This window comes from Macaca mulatta, chromosome 20, assembly GCF_049350105.2.
Source record: "Macaca mulatta isolate MMU2019108-1 chromosome 20, T2T-MMU8v2.0, whole genome shotgun sequence".
NCBI lineage: Eukaryota > Metazoa > Chordata > Mammalia > Primates > Cercopithecidae > Macaca > Macaca mulatta.
Window position 1 is genome coordinate 4,915,583 of NC_133425.1, and position 26,889 is coordinate 4,942,471.

The 26,889-nt window shown below is 49.3% G+C and overlaps 1 protein-coding gene and 1 long non-coding RNA gene across 11 annotated transcripts in view; one reads left to right on the forward strand and one right to left on the reverse strand.

Moving 5' to 3' along the window:
• The window catches only part of TRAP1 (TNF receptor associated protein 1), a 60,390-nt gene extending 42,320 nt beyond the window's left edge, over nt 1-18,070 (reverse strand). For 8 of the 10 annotated variants that reach the window (XR_013411462.1, XR_013411463.1, XR_013411464.1 and 5 more), the window contains exon 1: nt 17,947-18,070. Coding sequence is in view for 5 of the 10 variants with exons in the window: in XM_077985403.1 (XP_077841529.1) it covers nt 17,947-18,034 (88 nt within the window). In the remaining 5 variants the exon portion in view is untranslated. Of the gene's footprint in view, nt 1-4,496; nt 4,585-15,234; nt 15,342-17,249; nt 17,359-17,576; nt 17,765-17,946 lie in introns of those variants that run through there. The other 2 variants (XM_077985401.1, XM_077985402.1) reach the window with 2 other exon arrangements.
• On the forward strand, nt 493-19,486 carry LOC144337870 (uncharacterized). The gene is made up of 3 exons (XR_013411502.1): nt 493-894; nt 4,033-4,154; nt 17,320-19,486. It is a non-coding gene; the product is annotated as an uncharacterized LOC144337870 (long non-coding RNA).
• The last annotated feature ends 7,403 nt before the right edge of the window (nt 19,487-26,889 follow it).

Genomic DNA, 26,889 nt, shown 5'->3' on the forward strand with positions numbered 1-26,889 from the left:
ACATCACCACTCTGAAAGAAGAACCAACCCAAGAGACTTTAGAAAGGGCACCATGACTGTACTGTGAAACTGCCCTCGGCGGGCAGTGCCATCACCGGGTTCGGGCAGGAGACGCGCCCACCGAGAGGTCAGCAGGTCTGAGCCCGACTTACCCATGTGCCAAGATCAAGTGGACAAGCTCATTGTGGCTAACGAGCTGGGGTCCTCACGGTTGAAGAAAAGTCAATGATAAGGAAAGCGACAAAGAAAAACCCTGCAGTGTGGCAGTGGAGGCGCAGGCATCAGTATAGGCTCACGACCTTTCCCATGTGTACAGACTGGATGCAGAAATCAATATCAGAGGATTCACACACACACACATTCCTCTGCTCTGTCCACCGACGCGTGACAGGGCCCAGGCGCGATGACCCCCCACTTAGGCTACAGAGAGCAAAGTCCAAAAGCTGTTCCAGTTTCAGCACTCTAAAGTCCCACGTCCCAGGGAAAGCCTTTGTCCTGGCAAACTAGGACGGTTGGTCACCCTACCTGGAAGCCAGATCTTGGTTTGTGAATACCTCTCTCCAAAAACAGGAAGCAGAGATCCCTGTGGAGCACACGGAGGAGCCCAGGACACCCTGTGGTGTGCAGAAGGACGAGAAAGGACGGAATGTGTCAAGAGGACACACAACCCAGCCAGAAGGGCTCCCAGTGGCAGAATCTAGGACAATTTGTGCAGCGAAATAACGACAATAAAGGATTGTAAGCTGGGACCCGGCGAATAGAGCAACCATCGGTGCACACTGAAACAGAGGAGCAGCAGCAGCTTGTCATCACAGCAGAATTCCAATGAATAAACACAAGGAATGGCAGCAAACAGCGCACCATCAGGAAACACCACAGTAATAACTGTAGCAGGTATAAATTACTGCTATTTTGAGACAGGGTCTCACTCTGTTGCCCAGGCTGGATCACAATGGCACAATCAAAGCTCACTGCAGCCTCGACCTTCCCGGGCTCAGGTCATCTTCCCACCTCAGCCTCCTGAGTAGCTGGGACTACAAGCGTGTAATACCACTCGTAAATAATTGTGTGTTTTGTGGTTTTTTTTGAGACTGGGTCTCACTCTGTCGCCCAGGCTGAAGGGCAGTAAAGTGATCTTGGCTCACAATAGCCTCGAGCCCCCAGGTTCAAGTGATCCACCTTAACCTTCTGAGTAGCTGAGACTATAGGCTCATGCCACCATGCCCGGCTAATTTGTGTGTTTTCTGTAGAGACAGGGATTCACCATGTTGCCCAGGCTAGTCTCAAACTCCTGAGCTCAAGTGATCCCCCAGCCTCTGCCTCCCAAGTACTGGGATGAGAGCCGTGAGACACCTCGCCCAGCCTAAGGTTATGTATTTTAAGTAGTGGTAGATACTGCCAAGTCACACTCCACAGAGATTCTATCAGTTTACGTTACCACAGCAATGTACTAAAGTGCATATCATCCCACATTCCTGCCAAGCCAGTGCTGAGATAAAACTCTTGGATCTTTGCCTATTGGTCAGATAAAATTTTCACTGTAGTTTTCACTTACATTTCTCTTATTATAAGCAAAACTGAGCACTGTCCCATATTTTGAAAAATTTCCTATTTCCTTTTTTGTTAAGGGACTGCTGGTATCCTCTGATGATTTTTCTGCTATATTTTAAATCGTATTGATTTGCAAGAGCTTTTTATATATTAAGGAAATTAGTCTTTTGGTTGTAAAAGCTTTCCTTATTCTAAGATTAAGCATGATTTCCCCATGTTTCATTTTTCTAGTCTTTTTGGTTTTTCCCCAATTAATACGCAGAATTTTTTTTCTCCCCCCAAGACAGAGTCTTGCTCTATTGCCCAGAGCTGGAGCGCAATGGCATGATCTCAGCTCACTGCAACCTTTGCCTTCCAGGTTCAAGCAATTCTCCTGCCTCAGCCTCCCAAGTAGCTGGGTACAGGTGCATGCGACCATGCCTGGCTAATTTTTTTTATTTATTTTTATTTTTTTTTCAGTAGAGACAGGGTTTCACCATGTTGGTCAGGCTGGTATTGAACTCCTGATCTCATGATCCGCCCGCCTTGGCCTCCCAAAGTGCTGGAAATACAGGCACGAGCCACCACACCCAGGCTGTATTTTTTAAAGGATTTAATATAATGTTCATGATGGGAGGAGTACACAGAAGTCTTCACAGTTGGGAAAAAGAAAAAAATAAATCTATATTACTAGCCAGAACTGCAAGACCTTGTATCCTAATTTCAAGATTATGTTAATTGACAGCATTGTTAAAAGCAGATTTGACTTCAGGTTATGCAAACTTTCTACAACAACTTTTTCTTTCTTTTTTTTTTTTTTTGAGATGGAGTCTTGCTCTGTCACCCAGGCTGGAGTGCAGTGGCCGGATCTCAGCTCACTGCAAGTTCCGCCTCCTGGGTTTACGCCATTCTCCTGCCTCAGCCTCCCGAGTAGCTGGGACTACAGGCGCCCACCACCACGCCCGGCTAGTTTTTTTTGTATTTTTTTTAGTAGAGATGGGGTTTCACCATGTTAGCCAGGATGGTCTCCACCTCCTGACCTCGTAATCCGCCCGTCTCGGCCTCCCAAAGTGCTGGGATTACAGGCTTGAGCCACCGCGCCCGGCCTTTTTTTTTTTTTTTTTTTTTTTGATACAGAGTCCCGCTCTTTCGCCCAGGCTAGAGTGCAGTGGCCGGATCTCAGCTCACTGCAAGCTCCACCTCCCGGGTTCACGCCATTCTCCTGTCTCAGCCTCCCGAGCAGCTGGGACTACAGGTGCCCAACACCATGCTCGGCTAATTTTTGTATTTTTAGTACACATGGAGTTTCACTATGTTAGCCAGGATGCTCTCGATCTCCTGACCTCATGATCCGCCCGCCTCAGCCTCCCAAAGTGCTGGGATTACAGGTGTGAGCCACCGCGCCCAGCTTCTACAATAACTTTTAACCACTAGGTCGGGTGCAGTGGCTCATGCCTGTAATCCCAGAACTTTGGGAGGCCAAGGCCAGAGCGTCGCTTCAGCTCAGGGTTTTGAGACCAGCCTGGGTAACAAGGTAAAACCCCATCTCTACAAAAAATAGCCAGGTGTGGTGGTGCATGCCTGTAGTCCCAGCTACTTGGGAGGATCACTTGAGCCTACAAGGTAGAGGTTGCGGTCAGTCAAAATCATGCCACTGTATTCCAGGGTGGGAGATGGAGCCAGGCCCTGTCTCAAAAAAAAATTAAGAATTAAAAAAAAGAAATAAATAAACCACTAGAGGAATAAATCTGCCTGAACCAGATACCAAACATGCTATCTGCACAATTTGTCTTTGTGTTTCTCCTATACCCTACAGGAAAAACCACAAACCTCAATGTCAGACTACAAAGTTAAACTATCTGGTGGTTTGGAGTTGCACAAAATGGGAAGCACTGATAGTCTGAATGTGACACCACACATCCCTCCCCTTCCACCCCCACATCCCTACCCACTACTGCGAGTGCCCATGCAGCTCCTCCACTCTGCAGCCGCAGTCCCAGTAGCTGGGACTCCTTCCCATCCGAGTTGCTGCAGGACCCGGCTGCAGGCCCTCTCTCCCATTAAGGCCTCCCTGGCCCCTGCAGTTCACAATAATCTCTTCCTATGAATTCACTGTACTTACTTTTTATGTTGCCCATTTAACAAATTTTTGCATTGGCCAGGTGCAGTGGCTCACACCTATAACCTCAGCACTTTGGGAGGCCGAGGTGGGTGGGTGGATCACCTGGGGTCAGGGGTTCAAGACCAGCCTGATCAACAGGGTGAAACCTCATCTCTACTAAAAATACAAAAATCAGCCGGGCGTGGTGGCAAGTGCCTGTAATCCCTGCTACTCGGGAGGCTAAGACAAGAGAATCACTCGAACCTGGGAGACGGAGGTTGCAGTGAACCAAGATTATGCCATTGCACTCCAGCAGCCTGGGCGACAAGAGTGAAACTCCGTCTCAAAAAAAAAAAAAAAAAAAGAATTATTCACGTATTTACTATTTCTTTCTTTATTAGAAAAGGGCTTGCTCTGTCACCCAGGCTGGAGTGCAGTGGTGCAGTCATGGCTCACTGCATTCTTGAACTCCTGGGCTCAAGGGACCTTCCTGCCTTACTCTCCTGAATAGCCGGGACTGCAGGTAAGCACCATCACACACGACTAATTAAATTTTTTTTTTTGTAGAGACAGGGTATTTCCACGTTGACCAGGCTAAGCTCCTGGTCTCACGCAGTCTTCCCACCTTAGCCTCCCGAAGCTGCTGGGATTACAGGTCTGAGCCACCATGCCCGGCCTGTGCTGCTCATTTGAAACTGCTGCTATATGCCAGCATATGACATTTCCCACTGTTAATTTTTTGGTTAATGTATAATTTATCTCACTAACTTAGGGCAGGGACAAGCTTTTATTTCTCAGTAACACTCTTTGAAGACAGGAACATCCCTATTTCTTGGTATGCCAAAGTATCTACCACAAAAGCTACCCTTTACAAAATTTTTTTTTTTTTTTGAGATAGAGTTTTTGCTCTCCTTGCCCAGGCTAGAGCGCAATGGCATGATCTCGGCTCACCCCATCCTCCTCCTCCCAGGTTCAAGTGATTCTCCTGCCTCAGCCTCCCAAGTAGCTGGGATTACAGGCATGTGCCACCACGCCTGGCTAATTTTGTATTTTTAGTAGAGACAGGGTTTCTACATTTTGGTCAGGCTGGTCTCGAACTCCCGACCTCAGGTGATCGGCCCACATCGGCCACCCAAAGTGCTGGGAGTACAGGCATGAGCCACCGCGCCCAGACTTTTTTGTCTGTTTGTTTGAGACGCAGTCTCACTCTGTCACCCAGGATGGAGTACACAGGCACAATCTCGGCTCACTGCAAACTCCGCCTCCCAGTTCAAGCCATTCTCGGGCCTCAGCCTCCCGAGTAGCTGGGACTACAGATGCACATCACCAAGCCCAGTTAATTTTTATATTTTTAGTAGAGACGGGGTTTCTCCATGTTGCCCAGGCTGGTCTGGAACTCCTGACCTCAGGTGATCCGCCCACCTCGGCCTCCCAAAGTGCTGGGATTACAGTTGTGAGCCACCGCGCCTGGCAACAAACATAAATTTTTTTTTTTAATAGACATACACCTCACTGTGCTCAAGCAGAAGCACATTCAGGGAGCCAAAAGATGGTGCCAGGGGTCCTGCAAGGTCATTTCAAACTCACTTTCAAGATTAAAAACACGCCTGTAATCCCAACACTTTGCGAGGCTGAACCAGGTGGATCACTTGAGGCCAGAAGTTTGAAACCAGCCTGGCCAATGGCATGGTGAAACCCCATCTCTACGAAAAATACAACAATTAGCTGGGGGTGGTGGCACATGCCTATAATCCTAGCTACTCGGAAGGCTGAGGCGGGAGAATCACTTGAACCCGAGAGGCGGAGGTTGCAGTGAGCCAAGATCTTGCCACTGCACTCCAGCCCAGGTGACAAGAGCAAAACTCTGTCTCAAAAAAAAAAAAACAAACAAAAAACAAAAATTAAAAACGGCAACTGCCTACAGGGGTCACTCAAGTAAGGCAGATGAGGAAGAGCGCACTGCGCATGCTCTGTGCTTGAAGAAAAACACCTATCTGTCCCGTACACCACCCAGAGTTCTTCTGTGGTTCTGCTTCTCGACGGCATCTTCAGTTACGCTCTTTACATACACATGCTGAGTATTTTTTTTCAGCTGTGAGAAATGCTCAATTATTTTTCTGAAACTACATGTCTCAATGAGCCTACAATTTTACCACGTCCAACACAGAGAATAATTTCACATTTAGATTTAATTCCGCTCCACAGAATGCCCCTTCCTGTACGGCTGCACTGTGTCTCAGCAGAGCTCTATAGGTTATTACCTACAGAGCTCCTATAGGAACTCAGAATGTCAGCAAAATAAGACTACGAGCACGCTCTGGAGAGTCGGCAAAAGCAGGCAGTTTCTGGAGGAGGGCTGACACACGGAGGAAGGGAACAGCACCAAATGAGGACGGTGCAATCATGCCACTCAAGAGTGGGGAAAACACTAGGAGAAAACGTGTACAATGTATACCTCTAATGGTCGTAACATCCAGGTTAGAGACTAGGGCAACCAAAGAAGCTGGAAAGTAAGGGGAGACCCCTGAAAGGAACGTCAAAGGAAGAGAGCCCCAAATTCTGCAAATAAACTCTCAGAGGTCTCTGCCTGGGCCCCCTGAACCATGCACATGCGGGGCTACGGGTAAAAGAAACGAACCACCGCCTACGAAAAAGGGTCTGCAGTCTGAGTCCAGCCAAGATCCCACTTGAAAAAAACAACTTTTCAGGAGAACATAACAGAGTTCAGAGACTCCAGAAGATGCATCCCCGGTATCCAGGATGTCATCAAAAATTACTTGACAGAGAAATGGGAAAATGTGACCCCTGCTGAACAGAATAGCTAATTAATGGAGACCAATCCCAAGAAGATCCAGATGTTGGAATCAGAAAGACAAAGATTTAAAAGCAGCCATTATAAAAATACTATACGACAAAATAAAATACGCCCAAAATAAAAGATGGGATATTTCAGATGCATTATCTTTAGCTGTAACTCTAGATATTATTCAACATAAAACAGAGACGAAAAAAATTCAGAGCCAGGCACAGTGGCTCACGCCTGTAATCCCAGCACTTTGGGAGACCAAGGAGGGTGGATCACCTGAGGTCAGGAGTTCAAGACAAGCCTGGCCAAGATGGTGAAACCCCATCTCTACTAAAAATACAAAATGTAGCTGGGCATGGTGGCAGGCCCCTGTAATCCCAGCTACTCGGGAGGCTGAGGCAGGAGAACTGCCTGAACCAGGAGGTGGAGGTTGCAGTAAGCTGACACTGCGCCACTGCACTCCAGCTTAGGCAACAGAGTGAGACTCCGTTTCAAAAAAAAAATGAAAAAAACAAAATTCAGAACAAATGAACAGGGCCTTAGGATATCTGCAACAACAGAAACAAGTTTACCATACATGTAACTGGAGTGTCAGAAAAAGAGAAATATAATGGGACAGAAAAAAAAAACTGAAGAAATAAACAAACAAAATTTTCCCCCAAATTTGGTTAAAGACATAAATTTACAGATTCAAAAAGCTCCATGAACCACTAATAGGAAAATTTCAAAGAAAAACATCTAGATGTATCGGCCGGGCGCGGTGGCTCAAGCCTGTAATCCCAGCACTTTGGGAGGCCGAGATGGGCGGATCATGAGGTCAGGAGGTCGAGACCATCCTGGCTAACACGGAGAAACCCCATCTCTACTAAAAAATACAAAAAAACTAGCCAGGCGAGGTGGTGGGCGCCTGTAGTCCCAGCTACTTGGGAGGCTGAGGCAGGAGAATGGCACAAACCCAGGAGGCGGAGCTTGCAGTGAACTGAGATCCGGCCACTGCACTCCAGTCTGGGCGACAGAGCGAGACTCTGTCTCAAAAAAAAAAAAAGAAAAACATCTAGATATATCATAAACAAACTGTTGAAAACCAAGGAAAAGAGACAGTTTTGGAAGGAGCCAGAGGAAAAAGACACATTCCACAGGAGAAGAATGACAGCTAACTCCTCACCAGAAATGATGGAGACCAGAAGACAATGGTAGAGCATCTTTAAAGCCTTCAACAGCAGATGTGCACTAAAAGAAATGTTGCAATTCTTCAGGCTGAATGAAAATCCTATCTGATGGGAACTTAGATCTTCAGCAAGGAATGCAGAAGTATCAGTAATGGTAACCTGAGATAAAAAGTATTTTTCTCAGCCAGGTGTGGAGGCTCACGCCTGTAATCCCAGCCCTCTGGGAGGCCAATGCAGGTGGATCATGAGGTCAGGAGTTCGAGACCAACCAGGCCAACATGGTGAAACCGTGTCTCTATTAAAAATACAAAAATGGGCCGGGCGCGGTGGCTCAAGCCTGTAATCCCAGCACTTTGGGAGGCCGAGACGGGCGGATCATGAGGTCAGGAGATCGAGACCATCCTGGCTAACACAGTGAAACCCCGTCTCTACTAAAATACAAAAAAAAAAACTAGCCGGGCGAGGTGGCGGGCGCCTGTACTCCCAGCTACTCGGGAGGCTGAGGCAGGAGAATGGCGTGAACCCGGGAGGCGGAGCTTGCAGTGAGCTGACATCCGGCCACTGCACTCCAGCCTGGGTGACAAAGCGAGACTCCATCTCAAAAAATAAAAAATAAAAAAAATAAAAATAAAAAAAAATACAAAAATGGCCAGGCGCGGTGGCTCAAGCCTGTAATCCCAGCACTTTGGGAGGCCGAGGCGGGCGGATCACAAGGTCAGGAGATCGAGACCACAGTGAAACCCCGTCTCTACTAAAAATACAAAAAATTAGCCGGGCGCGGTGGCGGGCGCCTGTAGTCCCAGCTACTCAGGAGGCTGAGGCAGGAGAATGGCGGGAACCCGGGAGGCGGAGCTTGCAGTGAGCCGAGATCGCGCCACTGCACTCCAGCCTGGGCAACAGCATGAGACTCCGTCTCAAAAATAAATAAATAAATAAATAAATAAATAAATAAAAATAAAAAAAATAAAAATAAAAATACAAAAATTAGCCAGGTGTGGTAGTGTGCGCCTGTAATCCTAGCTACTTGGGAGGATGAGGCAGGAGAATCGCTTGAACCTGGGAGGCGGAGGTACAGTGAGCCGAGATCAAGCCACTGCACTCCAACCTGGGGGACAAGAGAGAGACTTCGTCTCAAAAAAAAAAAAAAATTAGCTAGTTGTGGTGGCAGGCACCTGTAATCCCAGCTACTCGGGGGGCTGAGGCTGGAGAATCACTTGAACCCTGGAGGTGGAGGTTGCAGTGAGCCAAGATCACACCACTGCACTCCAGCCTCAGCAACAGAGGGAGACTCCATCTCAAGAACAACAAAAAACAATTCTTCTGAGTCCAGGCGCAGTAGTTCACGCCTGTAATCCCAGCACTTTGGGAGGCCAAGGAGGGCAGATCACCTGAGGTCAGGGAGTTCGAGATCAGCCTGGCCAACATGGTGAAACTTCGTCTCTAAAATAAAATAAAAAAAAATTAGCCAGGCATGGTGGCACACACCTGTAATCCCACCTCTGCAGGAAGCTGAAGCAGGAGAATCGCTTGAACTCAGGAGGTAGGGAGGTTGCAGTGAGCCAACATCATGCCACCAGACTCCAGCCTGAGCAATAGAGTGAGACTCCATCTCAAAAAAAAAAAAAAAAAAGGTACTTTTCTCTTAATATATTTAAACTATATATGACAGGCCAGGTGCAGTGGCTCACACCATAATCCCAACACTTTGGGAGGCCAAAGAAGGTGGATCACCTGAGGCCAGGAGTTCAAAACCACTCTGGCCAACATAATGAAGTCCCGTCTCTACTAAAAATGCAAAAAATTAGCTGGGCGTGGGGGTGGGCGCCTGTAGTCGCAGCTACTGGGAATGCTGAGGCAGGAGAATCACTGGAGCCCGGGAGGCAGAGGTTACAGTGAGCCAAAATCATGCCACTGCACTCCAGCCTGGGTGACAGAGTTAGATTTCATCTCAAAAAAATAAATAAATAAAATATGACAGTCAAAAGCAAAACTTAAGGCATTATCTTGTGGTATTTGTAACATATGTGAGTGTGATGCACATGACAACTGTAACATAAAAGATGGGGTGGGGAAGAGAATTCATGTATAGAGTTACAAGATTTTGACATTTTACATGAAGTATTATAATACTAATTCTAAATTAGACTATGACAAGGGTACATATTTCTTTTAAAAAAATTGTTTTAGATGGGTGCCTTGCTACGTTGCCCAGGTTGGTCTCAAACTCTGGGGCTCAAGGGATCCTCCTGCCTCGGCCTCCCAAAGTGCGGGGATTATAGGAGTGAGCCACCACACCTGGCCAAGGGGGCATATTTCAAACACCAGAGTAACCAGAAGAATCGCTTTAAAAAGCATTAGATGAACCACAATGGAAATCTCAAATATATTTAATTAATAAGGAAAGGAAAAACGGAAAAAATCAAAAGGACAAATAAAAGGCAAATAATAAAATGGTAGCAATAAATCCAACTATATCAATATTTACTCTTATATTAATGAACTGAACTCTAATTGTAAGGCAAGGATTGTCGGAATTAATAAAGGAAGACGTAATTATATGCTATCTACAAGACACTTTAAATATAAAGAAAAAGATACACTGAAGACAAATGAATGGAAAAATACATACCATCCAAAAAGTGTGTTTAAGAAGGCTGGAGTGCCTCTACTAATATCAAGTAAAATATATTTCAAAATAAAAAACATTAGGAAAAAAGAAGGGTATTTCAGAATACCACAAGGAACAATTCATCAGGAAAATGTAAGCACAAGTATGTATTTGCCTAATAACAGAGTTTCAAAATACATGAAGTTAAAATGGAAAGAATTAAAGAAAAAACAATTCCACAATCATAGTTGATCTTAACACTCCTCTCCCAACAAATGACAGAACCAAACCAAAAAACAAAACAGAAGCCAGGCACAGTGGCTCATGCTTGTAATCCCAGCATTTTGGGAGGCTGAGACAGGAGAGTCGCTTGAACCCTAGAGACAGAGGTTGCAGTGAGCCAAGATCGCGCCACTGCACTCCAGTCTGGGCGACAGAGAGATCCTGTCCCCCCCCACCAAAAAAAAGAAAAAATAGAAAGCCAGCCAGTCCAGAAGAAAAACCTGGGGCAAAAGATATGAACGGCATTTCACGGTGGCTACAGAAGGCAAAGCAGCAGCAAACTACGTATGAACACAGCAAGCTCTCTACGAGCTCCAAAGTAACAGAACACAGAGAAGGGTGTGTCCCTGAGGGAAGATGTATATCTGCACTTACTACAGTAGTACAAGTAAGTAGTGGCAGGACCCACAGGTAATTAATAGTAATTATGAAGGCAGCAGGTGCTCTGAGCAGCAGCAAGGCTTCTCAAGGTTTACCTGTTCACATGGTTTTGGCTTTTCAATCAAACCATATTTATTTATTCAAAACAGATATTAAATTATAAAAAATATGAGGCTGCCCGGCACAGTGGCTCACGACTGTAATCCCAGCACTTTGGGAGGCCGAGGCGGGTGAAACACAAAGTCAGGAGTTCGAGACCAGCCAGGCCAACATGGTGAAACTCTGTCTCTACTAAAAATACAAAAATTAGCTGGGTGTGGTGGCGTGCGCCTGTAATCCCAGGCGGGGCAACACAGCGAGACTCCGTCTCAGCGGGGGGCAAAAAAATATGAGGCTGTCACAAAAGTGCTAATGTTTTCCCTGCTGTCAATGTTGACGTCACGTGAAAGCTGGTATGGACACATCGGATGAGGAATTCAGTCTCAGGGCCTCTCAGGAGCCAAGGCCCAATGACCAGGCTAAGTGGACCCAGCAAAGACAGAGGGAGGGGTCCTGAGGCACGAACACAGAGAAGGTCCTATGCTCGAGGCAAACAAGGACGAGGTACAAGATGAGAGCCAGAAGGGGCCACTGTGCTGCCTCACAGACCTGGGAAGAAGTTTTTTGAGAAAAGCCTTTCATTTTTCAAGAGGGAGATTATGAGTAAGGCCTAGTACAGTGGCTCAAACCTGTAATCCCAGCACTCTAGGAGGCTGAGGCAGGCAGATCATTTGAGCCCAGGAGTTTGAGACCAGCCTGGGCAAACTGGTGAAACCCCGTCCCTACCCAAAATGCAAAAACTTAGGTGGACATGGTGGCACGCACCTGTAGTTCCAGCTACTTGGGTACTTGAGGCGGAAGCATCACTTGAGCCCAGAGGGTAAAGGCTGCAGTGAGCTGAGATCATACCACTACACTCTAGCCTGGGTGACAAAGCGAGACCCTGTCTTTAAAAGAAATAAGAAAAGCTGGGTGCAGTGGCTCATGCCTGTAATTCCAGCACTTTGGGAGGCTGAAATGGGCAGATCGCCTGAGGTCGGGAGTTTGAGACCAGCCTGACCAACATGGAGAAACTCCATCTCTACTAAAGATACAAAATTAGTGGCCGGGCGCGGTGGCTCAAGCCTGTAATCCCAGCACTTTGGGAGGCCGAGACAGGCGGATCACGAGGTCAGGAGATGGAGACCATCCTGGCTAACACAGTGAAACCCCGCCTCTACTAAAAAATACAAAAAACTAGCCGGGCGAGGTGGCGGGCGCCTGTAGTCCCAGCTACTCGGGAGGCTGAGGCAGGAGAATGGCGTAAACCCGGGAGGTGGAGCTTGCAGTGAGCTGAGATCGTGCCACTGCACTCCAGCCCAGGCGACAGAGTGAGACTCCGTCTCAAAAAAAAAAAAAAAAAAAAGGCCGGGCGCGGTGGCTCAAGCCTGTAATCCCAGCACTTTGGGAGGTCGAGACGGGCAGATCACGAGGTCAGGAGATCGAGACCATCCTGGCTAACCCGGTGAAACCCCGTCTCTACTAAAAAATACAAAAAACTAGCCGGGCGAGGTGGCGGGCGCCTGTAGTTCCAGCTACTCGGGAGGCTGAGGCAAGAGAATGGCGTGAACCCAGGAGGCGGAGCTTGCAGTGAGCTGAGATCCGGCCACTGCACTCCAGCCTGGGCGACAGAGCGAGACTGTCTCTGGAAAAAAAAAAAAAAAAAAAATTAGCCAGGCGTGGTGGCACATGCCTGTAATCCCAGCTACTTGGGAGGCCGAGGCAGGAGAATCGCTTGAACCCGGGAGGCAGATGTTGTGGTGAGCCGAGATGGTGCCACTGCATTCCAGCCTGGGGAACAAGAGTGAAACTCCATCTCAAAAAAAAAAAAAAAAAAAGCATTCAGTAAGATGGTAGAATACAAAACTCAACAGCCATCCTATATACAGAAAACTAGTTAGAAAATATGACATGAGACCCCAGGAACAAAAACTAAACAATTAAGAATGCATAATGCATTCACCAAGAAAGCTGCAAAATCTTTCCTTTTTTTCTTCTTTGGCAAGATCTTTAAGAAAACTTTGAAACACTACTAGGGCCAAGGACTGTCATTAAATAACCCGCTTAAGACTGTTACATACACTACACATTCACAGGCAGAAGGCTAGTAAGTAAACTACAGACATTACCTAACACTTGGAAAGCATCAGAGAGAAATGGGGCAACGCTGTGTAACGTGTGCTGATGCTGAATTACCTCTAACACAAAGAAAAAAAACGAGGTAGAACAGCGGTTTGCACACATTACCATGCTGTTCAAATGCATATACATAATGTTTATGTGATGCGCGCATGCATAGCTATTCTCATATGCCAGGCAGATTTCTGCAAGGACACCCAAAAACTGGCTAATGGACTTGCCACCAGGAGGGCTGGTGTCTGAGGCATGTCAGTGGGAGATGGGCTTTTCATCAGACATACCTCTGTATCGTTTGCATATTGGACTATATATATCAATAGTCTATCTACAAAATACCCTACTTATAAAACTATTTACAAAAGTTAACATTACAGGCCAGGCGAGGTGGCTCATGCCTGTAATCTCAGCACTTTGGGAGGCCAAGACAGGCGGATCAGCAGAGGTCAGGAGTTTGAGACCAGCCTGGCCAACATGGTGAAACCCCGTCTCTACTAAAAATACAAACATTAGCTGGGCATGGGGGTGCACACCTGTAATCCTAGTTACTTGGGAGACCAACTGCTTGAACCTGGGAGGCGGAGGTTCACTGAGCTGAGATCACATCTCTGCACTCCAGCCTAGGTGAGAGTGAGACTCTGTCTCAAAACAAAACATTGCATTATAAAAAACACTTACAAACTTACCAGAAACAAACACATTTACAAAATCTCAAACACATTTTTAAACTATTCTCATTCTAAAATTCATATGGAAAAGTTAAGTGTACATAAATAGCCAAGGAAATTTTGAAAAAAGTGAGGAAATACTATCAAATATTAAAGAACATTAATATAAAGCTACACTATTAACATAAATTTCCAGACCAAGCATGGCTGCTCACACCTGTAAGCCCAGCACTTTGGGAGGGAGATCAGGCAGGAGGAGGATCCCTCGAGCTCAGGAGTTGGAGGCCAGCCTAGGTAACATAGTGAGACTCCCCAACTCTCAAAAAGTAAAAATGAAAAAGAATTTAAATTCATTTCCAGCAGGGCACAGGGGCTCATGTTTGTAACCCCAGTGCTTTCGAAGGCCAAGTTGGGAGGATCATTTGAGGCCAGGAGGAGTTCTAGACCAGCCTGGGCAACATAGCAAGACCAACCTGTTTTTTTTTTTTTTTTTTTTTTGAGATGGAGTCTGGCTCTGTCGCCCAGGCTGGAGTGCAGTGGCTGGATCTCAGCTCACTGCAAGCTCCGCCTCCTGGGTTTACGCCATTCTCCTGCCTCAGCCTCCCGAGTAGCTGGGACTACAGGCGCCCGCCACCTCGCCCGGCTAGTTTTTTGTATTTTTTAGTAGAGACGGGGTTTCACCGTGTTCGCCAGGATGGTCTCGATCTCCTGACCTCGTGATCCGCCCATCTCGGCCTCCCAAAGTGCTGGGATTACAGGCTTGAGCCACTGCGCCCGGCCAACCAATCTGTTTTTTTAATTCCCACCGTCACTTCTTAAGTTAAAATGAATTCCAGATGGGCCATAGAAGTAAAAATAAAAGCTAAAAGTACTGAAAGAAAACATGAAATATTTAATAACTTTATTGACATATATAGATCAGGAGTTCGAGACCAGCCTGGTCAATATGGTGAAACCCCCATCTCTACTAAAAATACAAAAAAATTAGTTGGGCGTGGTGGCGGGCACCTGTAGTTCCCGCTACTCGGGAGGCTGAGGCAGGAGAATTGCTTGAACCCAGGAGGCGGAGGTTGCGGTGAGTAGAAGCTGCACCACTGCACTCCAGCCTGGGCAACAGAGCGACAACCTGTCTTGGAAAAAAAAAAAAAAAAAGACAAATAAGATATTCTGAGGACAGGTGACTAGGCCTGGCAGTGTCAGGGGTCAGTGAGGCCTGAAAGGGTAAGAGGGCTGAGCTCACGGGTGACTGAGGTAGTGCAGTATAGGCGAGAGGATTCCACAGATACAAGACGTACACATGTGAGGCCAGGCACATGCTAGAACCTGGAAACACTTTCCCAAGAGAAAAAAAATTCAAGAAGTCTGGATTTTCTATATAGGTAGATCTGCCTAAACCATTATTTCTCCCCTGTTGCACAAGACAAGTATTGTCTTAGCTAAATTCACTCATCATTCAATCAATCCAAACAATTTACCTGCCCACTCATCCACACAGGTGACAATGGCAAGGGCATCTGCAACACAGAAGGCTGCCAAGAACACGTTCCATTTCTTAGACTCAGGCAGAGGAATGCTTGAACCACTGCACCAGGAGGAGGAGAGGACAGAGATGATTAAGAAAGAGATAAAGGGCCGGGCGCGGTGGCTCAAGCCTGTAATCCCAGCACTTTGGGAGGCCGAGACGGGCGGATCACGAGGTCAGGAGATCGAGACCATCCTGGCTGACACGGTGAAACCCCGTCTCTACTAAAAAACACAAAAAACTAGCCGGGCGAGGTGGCGGACGCCTGTAGTCCCAGCTACTCGGGAGGCTGAGGCAGGAGAATGGCGTGAACTCGGGAGGCGGAGCTTGCAGTGAGCTGACATCCGGCCACTGCACTCCAGCCTGGGCGACTGAGCGAGACTCCGTCTCAAAAAAAAAAAGAAATTAGAATTAAAATGTCCCTGAGCTGAAAACTGACATATTTTCCAAATGGAAGCAACAGTGCATGATACAGACCACAAATCACAAACACCTGTGGACGCGAGACCACAAACGACAGAGAGAAAAAACCTCAATCTCCAAGGAGGAAAAAACCCGAGTCAGCTACAAAAGAAACAAGAACCAAATTAATAGGACAGTTGGCCGGGCACAGTGGCACACGCTTGCAATCCCAGCACTTTGAGGGGCGAGGCCGTCAGATCACTTGAGGTCAGGTGTTTGAGACCAGCCTGGCCAACGTAGTGAAACCCCACCTCATAAAGACAAGAAAAACAAATAAATAAATAAATAAATAATTGATCAGACAGCGGTGCTAGAAGAAAGCAACAGCATCACATTCTGAGGGAAAATTATTATTATTTTTGTTGTTGAGATGGAGTCTCACTCCGTCGCCCAGGCAGGAGTGCAGTGGTGCAATCTCAGCTCACTGCAACCTCTGTCTCCCAGTTTCAAGTGATTCTCCGGCCTCAGCCTCCCCAGAGGCTGCGATTACAGGCATGTGCCACCACACTCAGTTAATTTTTGTATTTTTATTAGAGATGGGGTTTCACCATGTTGGCCAGGCTGGTCGTGAACTCCTGATCTGCCCGCCTCAGCCTCCCAAAGTGCTGGGATACAGGCGTGAGCCACCGCGCCCTGTCACAAGGTATGCTTTTATACGCGACTGGTTTTGAAAAGACATAATATTCAGCGTTGCTTTGTAATAGGCAGTCTTGATGCCTGCTAATGGGCATATAAATTGATAATGCCTTCTTGGACAATTTGGCAGTATCCGCTAACATTTCAAAAATGCATACGCTCTGAAACATCAATTCTAAAACTCTAATTATATAAAGCTAAAGAAATATTAGCCGGGCGCAGTGGCTCAAGCCTGTAATCCCAGCACTTTGGGAGGCCGAGACGGGCGGATCACGAGGTCAGGAGATCGAGACCATCCTGGCTAACCCGGTGAAACCCAGTCTCTACTAAAAAATACAAAAAAAAACCTAGCCGGGCGAGGTGGCGGGCGCCTGCAGTCCCAGCTACTCGGGAGGCTGAGGCAGGAGAATGGCAGGAACTCGGGAGGCGGAGCTTGCAGTGAGCTGAGATCGCGCCGCTGCACTCCAGCCTGGGGGACAGAGCGAGACTCCGTCTCAAAAAAAAAAAAAAAAGAAATACTGCACGTGGACAAATATTTAAGTACTTATCCATTCTATGCAGTATTGTAATAAAAATTAAAACCTGAAATAATCTTTATTGAGTCCATTAATAGGACAATGTTTAAGCAAATGACAAGTCCATCATACAGAATACTGTGTGGTCACTGGAAAGCACGTGGACCTGTGTACACTGAATTGAAAAGATGTGGAAACAATGCTGGGAGAGTTAAAATTTTCTGGAGCACAACGTACCACAATGCAAACATAGTTTAGGCTTTTTAGAGTGAAAACAGTTATACGTAGACATTTATGTTTACACGTGTAACAGTGTGTACAGCCCCAAAGGAACAGAACTGTTCACTGCTGTTACCTCCGAGTGGGGACTGGGAAAGCAGAGGTTAGGGTCATTCTCTCTTTTATTGGCGCATCCATTATTCCAGGCCCCGAGGACACAACTGCATCAACGACATCGAGTCCACCTGCTCTGGAAACCCGGGTGACTGCTGTTGGTTTTGTTCACTACGGCGTCCCCAGAACCCGTACTGCACCGGGCACTGAGCGGGCGCTCACATGTGCGTCCAATGAACGATTTAACAAATGAACAGTCAGTGCGCTACTGAGGGGCGGGGAGGGGTAAAGCACCATCCAGGGAACTCGCACGATCACCCCGAGTGAGTCCGTTCCCCGCCACACGCACCCGCAGAGACTCCGCGCTCCGCAGCGGCTCCACCAGCTCGTGCGCTACCTGATTGGACCGGAAGCTCCAGGAGGGACGACCCCGCGGCCGCTCCGCCCGACCCCGCGACGCCCCAAGCCCCGACCTCCTTCAAGGCTCGGAGGAGCCGGTGTCGAGACGAGTCCAGCCGAGAAAAAGGGAGCCCGGCCGGAGCTGGCGAGGAGTGGAGCGAAAGGAAACGCGCCTGCAGAGATGGGCCTCGCCGGACCTCCCACGCCCGTGAAGCAGGTGCCGGTGCCGGCGCCTCGCGCCCCGGAGCACCTAGGAGGGACGACCCTGCAGTCTCCGTGGCCCGGCCCGCCCGCTGCCCGTCCAGCCAGGCCGCCCTCACCTCCCGGGACGGCCGCCAGCGCCGGCGCCCGCAGCAGAGGCCGCAGGCGGCGGCCCCACAGCAACAGCGCCCGCAACTCGCGCGCCATGTCGTCCTCCCAGAGCGCCGCGCACAGCCACGCGGGACCAAACAGGATGGGACGGGGCGGGACGAGGCCGCGCGGGGCGGGGCTTTCCTCGGGCGCGGGGCGGTGACGTCACGGCGGGCCCCGGGCTGTCCGGGCAGCTGCCTGCTCTGGCGCGTGGCGGGGTACGACCCCTCGCGTGGACAGTAAGCCTGGGGGCGGGGCCTCTGTGACCTTGGGTCGCGTTGTCAAGGGCGACGGGGCGTGCGCGCGGAGCTGGGGGAGGTGGCCCCGCCGCGCCCGGCCCACGCTGGTCGGCTGCGCCTAGCTGTGCGCATTCCTGGAACGGGGCGGATGTCAGTATCCACGCGAGAGTGTGGAGGTGGCGTCGGGGAAGAAGCAGTTCCCGTCTCTGCGACCTTTGTGAATCCCGGCCATCCGTATAGGCCTCTGCAAGTCTCTTGCAAACCAAGACTGGCCAAAAAGCTAAAACGAATGAGGAAGGGAATTCCAGGCTTGACTGGCTACACCAAAACGTGAACCCAGTAACCAACGCCACCAGGAAAACTGCGGTTATTCGTGTATTCCACTTCTTTTGCCCTTGTCGAGAAGAGTCAAACTAAAATATTTAGAAGTTTATTCTGAGCCAAATATTAGTGTGCATGGAGGGAGGCAGAGTCTCAAAAGGTCCTGAGAACTTGTGCCCAAGGTGGTTTGGGTTACAGCTTGCTTGGTTTTATACATTTTAAGGAGACATAAGACATCAGTCAATACATGTAAGACATAGGTTGGTTCTGTATGGAAAGGCAGGACAACCCAAAGGGTGAAATACTTAGAGGTCATAGGTGGATTCAAAAATTTTCTGATTGGCAATTGGTTCAAAGAGTTGAGTTCTGGCTCGGCTGTGTGGCTCACGCCTGTAATCCTAGCACTTTGGGAGGCTGATGTGGACGGATTGTCTGAGGTCAGGAGACCAGCCTGGCCAACATGGTGAAACCCCATCTCTACTAAAATACAAAAAATTAGCCGGGCAAGGTGGCACCTGTCGTCCCAGCTCCTGGGGAGGCGGAGGCGGAGGCGGAAGAATAGCTTGAACCCGGGAGGCTGAGATTGCAGTGAGCCGAGATCGTGCCACTTGCACTGCAGCCTGGGCCACAGAGCTGAGACTCCGTCTCAAAGTAAATAAATAAATCCCAGCACTTTGGGAGGCCGAGACGGGCGGATCACGAGGTCAGGAGATCGAGACCATCCTGGCTAATATGGTGAAACCCCGTCTCTACTAAAAATACAAAAAACTAGCCGGGCGAGGTGGTGGGCGCCTGTAGTCCCAGCTACTCGGGAGGCTGAGGCAGGAGAATGGCGTAAACCCGGGAGGCGGAGCTTGCAGTGAGCTGAGATCCGGCCACTGCACTCCAGCCTGGGCGACAAAGCGAGACTCCGTCTCAAAAAAAAAAAAAAAGTAAATAAATAAATAAATACAAAGTTGAGTTCTACAAAGCTGAGACCCCATCTCAAAAAAAAAAAAAAAAAAAAATAGAGTTCTACAGACCTGGAATTAATGAAAAGAGTGTCTGAGTGAAGATAAGAAGTTGTGGGCATGAGCACGGTGGCTCATGCCTGTAATCCCAACACTGGGAGGCCGAGGTGGTCGAATTGCTTGAGGTCAGGAGTTGGAGACCGCGTGGGCAACATGGTGAGACCCTGTCTGTACTAAACATACCTGTACTGGATGTGGGTGGCAGAGGCCTGTAATCCCAGCTATAAGGGAGCCTAAGGTGGGTGGATTGCTTAAGCCCAGGAAGGAGAGGTTGCAGTGAGCCAAGTTCATGCCACTGAACTCCAGCTTGGGCAACAGAGCCACACCCTGTCTCAAAATATAAAAATAAAAGCAAGAGGTTGTGGAGACCAAGGTTCTTATTATGTAGAGGAAGTCTCATAGATGCCCACCCTTACAGGTAATAGATGACAAACGTTTTTGCAGATGTTTTCTATTCAGACCGTTAAAAGTTCCTAGACCCTCAGCCAATCTCTTCAGAATCAGAAAAAGACTTGGAAAGGTGGCCTGATGTGGTGGCTTACGCATATAATCCCAGCACTTTAGGAGGCCAAGGTGGTCTTATCACTTGAGGTCAGGAGGTTGAAACCAGCCTGGCCAACATGGCAAAACCCTATCTCTTCTAAAAATACAAAAATTAGGCCGAGATACAAAAATTAGGCTTACACCTGTAATCCCAGCACTTTGGGAGGCTGAAGCGGGCAGATCACCTGAGGTCGGGAGTTCGAGACCAGCCTGACCAACATGGAGAAACTTCGTCTCTACTAAAAATACAAAAAATTAGCCAAGCGTGGTGGTGCATGCCTGTAATCCCAGCTACTCAGGAGGCTAAGGCAGGAGAATCGCTTGAACCCAGGAGGTGAAGGTTGCGGTGAGCTGATATCGTGCCATTGCACTCCAGCCTGGGCAACAAGAGTAAAGGTCTGTCTCAAAAAAACACAAAATTACCTGGGAGTGGTGATGTGCACCTGTGGTACAGCTGGGACTACTCGGGAGGCTGAGGCAGGAGAATCGCTTGAACCCAGGAGGCAGAAATTGCAGTGAGCCAAGATCGCACCACTGCACTCCCACTCCAGCCTGGGTGACAGAGCAAGATTCCGTCTCAAAAAACAAAAAACAAACAAACAAACAAAAAAACTCCTTTATAATGTTAACGCTGGTCAGTTATGCCTCATTTCCAAGGGGAGGGGCGTATAACGAGGCATGACCGACCCCCTCCTTCCAATTATGGCCTGAACTAGTTTTTTAGGTGTCTTTGAAATCCCCTTGGCTGAGAGGAATGGTCCATTCCGTGGGTTGGGGACTTACAATGTATTTTTGCCAGCCGGGCACGGTGGCTCACGCCTGTAATCCCAGTACTTTGGGAGGCCGAGGCAGGCGGATCATCTGAGGTCGGGAGTTTGAGACCAGCCTGACCAACATAGAGAAGCCCCATCTCCACTAAAAATACAAAATTAGCCGGGCGTGGTGTCACATGCCTATAATCCCAGCTACTCGGGAGGCTGAGGCAGGAGAATCACTTGAATCTGGGAGGCAGAGGTTGCAGTGAGCCGAGATCACGCCACTGCACTCCAATCTGGGCAACAGGAGCAACCATCTCAAACAAACAAAACATTAGCTAGGTGTGGTGGTGGGTGCCTGTAATCACAGCTACTTGGGAGGCTGAGGCAGAGAATTGCTTGAACCTGGGAGTCGGAGGTTGCAGTGAGCCAAGATCGTGCCACTGCACTCCAGCCTGGGTAACAGAGCGAGACTCCATCTCAAATAACAACAAAAAGAATTTATTTTTGCCTTACACCCTGCTGGAGGTTAGAGTCTAGTTGGAGATTCAGACCATAAACCCTGGTCTAACATTTGGTCCAGACCCAGCTGCAACCTCATCATGCTGATTTCCCAGCACCTCCTCAGTCCCAAGTAGGGCCCAGGCAGCTCCACTGAGGTTCCCAGGTAATTCGGAGGCACACTGAAGATTCACTGCCATACTCCAATAACTGTACAAAAATAGCGACTCCAGCTCGTGGCAGGTGCTGCAGAGAAGCGCGGGAGCCAGGAGCGTGACCTCCAGAGGGGCCGGGACAGAGTTGGGTGTTGGAAGAGGATGTGTCAGGAAATGCTTCCAGGTGGAAAGTGGCAAGTTCCCAGCTTAAGCAATTGAGAAGGGGAACAGAAAGAGGGTGGGCAGATTTGGGTGGAAGAGCAGGGTCCTCTCACCTGGACCACTCCAGCAGCCACGACAGGCCCCTGCTTCCACTCTCACAGCCTCCCATCCTCCACGGCAGCCAGATCATACTCCCTCTCTCAGATCCTCCAATGATCCCCCTGCCAACACACATGCATGTCCTTAGAATCATTTCCAGACTCCTGCCTCCTCCTGTAGGCCTGCATGGGCCTGCCTGTGTTCCCCATCACCACGCTCCAGGCAGAGCCCTTTCCAGCATATGCCCAGGGAATGGGGGCAAGGTTGGGGGGCATCTTGGCTTCACATTTCATCCCTTTTTCGCCACATTCAGGAAATCATCTTTTTTTTTTTGAGATGGAGTCTTGCTCTGTCACCCAGGCTGGAGTACAGTGGTGCGATCTTGACTCACTGCAAGTTGCACTTCCCGGGTTCACGCCATTCTCCTGCCTCAGCCTCCTGAGTAGCTGGGACTACATGCGCCCGCCACCACGCCTGGCTAATTTATTTTTGTATTTTTAATAGAGACGAGGTTTCACCGTGTTAGCCAGGATGGTCTTGATCTCCTGACCTCGTGATCCGCCCGCCTCGGCCTCCCAAAGTGCTGGGATTATAGGCGTGAGCCATGGCGCCCTGCCGGACCTGTGGCTTTTTAAGGTACTGAGGGATCCAAGGCGTGCCCTAAGATGGCCACACACAGATTTCAGCCTCTGCGTAAACCAATAATCTAGAAAGAGGAAAACATGTTTACACGCAGACATACTTGAATTAGTGGAGAATGACCGGGAGTTGCTTTTGGAGGGAAAGGGAAGAATCCCCAAGTCTCCTGCCCACCTCTATGGCCAGTATGAGGCTGCCATACAAAGTCCCTGCCTTCCACTGGGGACAGCTGAGGGCCGTGACAAATGCCCGGTGCTTTATTCACAATAGCCAAAATGTGGAAGCAACTCAGGTATCCATGGACAGACGAATGGATCAGCAAAATGTGGTCTGTTCATACAATGGAATATTACTCAGCCATAAAAAGGAAGGAAGTGGCCAGGCGAGGTGGCTCATGCCTATAATCCCGGCATTTTGGGAGGCCAAGGTGGGCGGATCACTTGAGGTCAGGAGTTCGAGGCCAGCCTGGCCAACATGGTGAAACCCCGTCTCTACTAAAAATATAAAAATCAGCCAGGCATAGTGGTGCATGCCCGTAATCCCAGCTACTCGGGAGGCTGAGGCAGGAGAATCACTTGAACCTGGGAGGTGGAGGTTGCAGTGAGCCAAGATTGTGCCATTGCCCTCCAGCCTGGTGATCGAGCAAGACTCTGTCTCAAAAAAATAAAATAATAAAATCAAATAAAGAAGCCAGGAGAGACCCTGACTCTGCAAAAAACACAAATACTAGCCAGGTGAGCCAGGCATGGTGGCTCACTCCTGCAATCCCAGCACTTTCCAAGGCCAAGGCAGGGAAATCTGTTGAGTCCAGGAGTTCAAGACCAGCCTGGGCAACATGGCAAAATGCTGTCTCTACAAAAAATACAAAAATTAGCCAGGTGTGGTGGTGCCTGTAGTCCCAGCTACTTGGGAGGCTGAGGTGTGAGCATCGCTTTTGCCCAGGAGGTTGAGGCTGCAGTGAGTGGTGATCACACCACTGCACTCCAGCCTGGGCAACAGAGCAAGACTCTTGTCTCAAAAATAAATAAATAAATAAATAAAAAACAAGTGAAGATTGGTCTGGCCTGAGAGAAAACAGAGTGAAAGGGCAGCTCAGTCCTATGTGCCCAGGGGAATTGCACAGGCCACTTGGGCAGCTCTGCAAGGCCCCCTCCTGGCTGGTGTGGCTGCCTGGTGGCTCTGTCCCCACCACCCCACCCTGCCACCTCAAGACTGCTCCTTTACCTGGGTGCCGTGGGCCTGGATTCCAGACGGTTGGTGTCCTGAGCAGCGCCTGCTATCCCGGGGTCTCCTTGGGTGTAAAGAGAGCCCCTCAGTCCTGGTTCTCAAGCTGGTCCCTGGGGCATGGGTGGAGGACAGCACTTCGGGCAGGTGGAAATGCGGACCATCTGCTATCTTTCCTGATGTCTGGCCTTGAAGATGCCAACTCCCCCAGGCATGAGGTGAAGGGGGATGTTGTCCATCGCCCGTTAGCCCCATCACTTTATGGTGGTGCCACGCTGGCCTGCACAGCCTTGGCCCTGCAGCTCATGAAACGTGAAGGATGGTGGAAACGTGTTCCACCTCACCTGGGTGATTGGTCGGGAATGCTAGGCATCCCTAATTATGTCTTTGAAAAGCAAGCATGACTTGATTCCCTTTTCAGTTTCCCTCACAACCTGCACTTGTCACAAGTGAACAGGAAGGACATCTCCTAGCACCTCTGTATTCTCCAGGGGCAAGCAACATGGTCAGGGAACGCCTTCCAGGTAACTTCAGGTTTCAAGCCCACTGCAGGGACTGTTGGCTGCCCCTGGTGTTTCTCAGCCTTAGCTCTGCCGAGACTCCTATCCTGTTGCAGAGGACCTGAGGCTGCCACTGGGTGCCACGTCCTTTTTTTTCTTTTTTTGAGATGGAGTCTCCTTCTGTCGCCCAGGCTGGAGTGCAGTGACACAGTCTCGGCTCACTGCAACCTCTGCCTCCCGGGTTCAAGCAATTCTCCCACCTCAGTCGCCCGTGTAGCTGGGACTACAGGCACCACGACTGGCTAATTTGTGTATTTTTAGTAGAGATAAGGTTTTATTTGTTTTTGTTTTTTTTTTGAGACAGACTCTCGCTCTGTTGCCCAGGCTGGAGTGCGGTGGTGCAATCTCCACTCACTGCAAGCTCCGCCTCCCGGGTTCACGCCATTCTCCTGCCTCAGCCTCCCGTGTGGATGGGACTACAGGCGCCCGCCACCGCGCCCGGCTAATTTTTGTATTTTTAGTAGAGACGGGGTTTCACCGTGTTAGCCAGGATGGTCTCATCTCCTGACCTCGTGATCCGCCCATCTCGGCCTCCCAAAGTGCTGGGATTACAGGCGTGAGCCACCGCGCCCGGCCGAGATAAGGTGTTATCACATTGGCCAGGCTGGTCTGGAACTCCTGACCTCTAGTTATCCGCCTACCTCAGCCTCCCAAACTGCTGGGATTATAGGCGTGAGCCACCGTGCCTGACCAAGAAAACTATTTCTTGCTGCTAGTCTGGAGCCATGGGGACTCCAGATCAGAGATGATAAAGCCTGCTCGTCACTCAGTTCCCTTCCATGCACTGGGTGGGGATGGATCAGCATCACCCACACCAGGAGCTTGGCGCTGTGGACACTAGGGGTGCCCAGCATGAGGACTGTCAACGTTTCTTTTTCTCCAATGCCAAAGTTAACCAGTGGGCAGTCCAATACAGGCAAGCCGATCCCCACCAGGCCTCTGTAAGGCCTTGGTTACCGCTTACTGCCGCCAGATGCTCGCGGGCTACGTAGGTGCATTATAAATTCCTCGCTTTCCCAAGGCACCCCAAAGTGAGTCCGAGGTGAACGGGTGGAGAGAGGAGAGGCGGAGGTGTAGGACAGTTTTCCAGTAGAGGGTTAAGGACTGGCACCCTCTCTGTCCCTCGCTGCTCTGTGAACTTGATGGTTTCTTAACCACCTCTGTTTTCCTACAAGAATACATGTAAACAGCATTCGTCACATGCCGTATTTTCCCATCTCTTCACTTTCTTACCCACAGGAGGAAGGCAGAATTTGGGAACTCAATTAAAGTTGATGCTGAGGCCCTTACTCCAGGCCCAGGACTCCTGGCTGGGTGGTGTTCCTTTGTCAATCCCCTCAGCCTCACAGAGCCACAGCTCAACCTTTATAATCTTCTCTGTCCGAGTGTCTTCCTAATCTCCTTAAAAATATCTGTAATACTTACAACTTTTTTTTTTTTTTTTTTTTTTTTTGTTGAGATGGAATCTGGTTCTGTCGCCCAGGCTGGAGTGCAGTGGCGCGATCTTGGCTCACTGCAAGCTCTGCCTCTGGGGTTCACGCCATTCTCTTCCCTCAGCCTCCTAAGTAGCTGGGACTACAGGTGCTCGCCACCACACCTGGCTAATTTTTTTTTTTTTTTTTTTTTGAGACGGAGTCTCGCTCTGTAGCCCAGGCTGGAGTGCAGTGGCCGGATCTCAGCTCACTGCAAGCTCCGCCTCCTGGGTTCACGCCATTCTCTGGCCTCAGCCTCCCGAATAGCTGGGACTACAGGCGCTGCCACCTCGCCTGGCTATTTTTTGTATTTCTTAGTAGAGACGGGGTTTCACCGTGTTAGCCAGGATGGTCTCGATCTCCTGACCTCGTGATCCGCCCATCTCGGCCTCCCAAAGTGCTGGGATTACAGGCTTGAGCCACCGCGCCCGGCCACACCTGGCTAATTTTTTTGTATTTTTGGTTGAGATGGGGTTTCACCATGTTAGCCAGGATGGTCTCAATGTCCTGACCTCGTGATCTACCTGCCTCAGCCTCCCAATGTGCTGGGATTACACCATGCCCAGCCTGTCTTCTGTTTTTTTGAGACAGAATCTCGCTCTGTCACCCAGGCTGGAGAGCAGTGGTGTGATCTCAGCTCACTGCAACCTCTGCCTCCTGGGTTCAAGCAGTTCTCCTACCTCAGCATCCCAAGTAGCTGGGACCACAGGTGCACGCCACCATGCCTGGCTAATTTTCGTATTTTTAGTAGAGACAGGGTTTTGCCATGTTGGCCAGGCTTGTCTCAAAGTCCTGATGTCAGGTAATCTGCCTGCGTTGGCCTCCCAAAGTGCTGGGATTACAGGTATAAGCTACCGTGCCCAGCCTTTTCCTCTCTCTCATTTTCCTTTTATGTTTTTTTTTTAAATGAAGTCTCACTCTGTTGCCCAGGCTGGAGTGCAGTGGTGCGATCTCGGCTCACTGCAACCTCCACCTCCTGGGTTCAAGTGATTCTCCTGCCTCAGCCTCCGAAGTAGCTGCGACTACAGGCATGTGCCACTGATTTTTGTATTGTTAGTAGAGACAGGGTTTCACTATATTGGCCAGGCTGGTCTTGACCTCCTGATCTCGTGATCTGCCCGCCTTGGCCTCCCAAAGTGCTGGGATCTTTTTTTAAGAGACAGGGTCTTGCTCTGTTGCCCAGGCTGGAGTGCAGTGGTGCGATGGTAGCTCATTGCAGCCTCAACCTACTG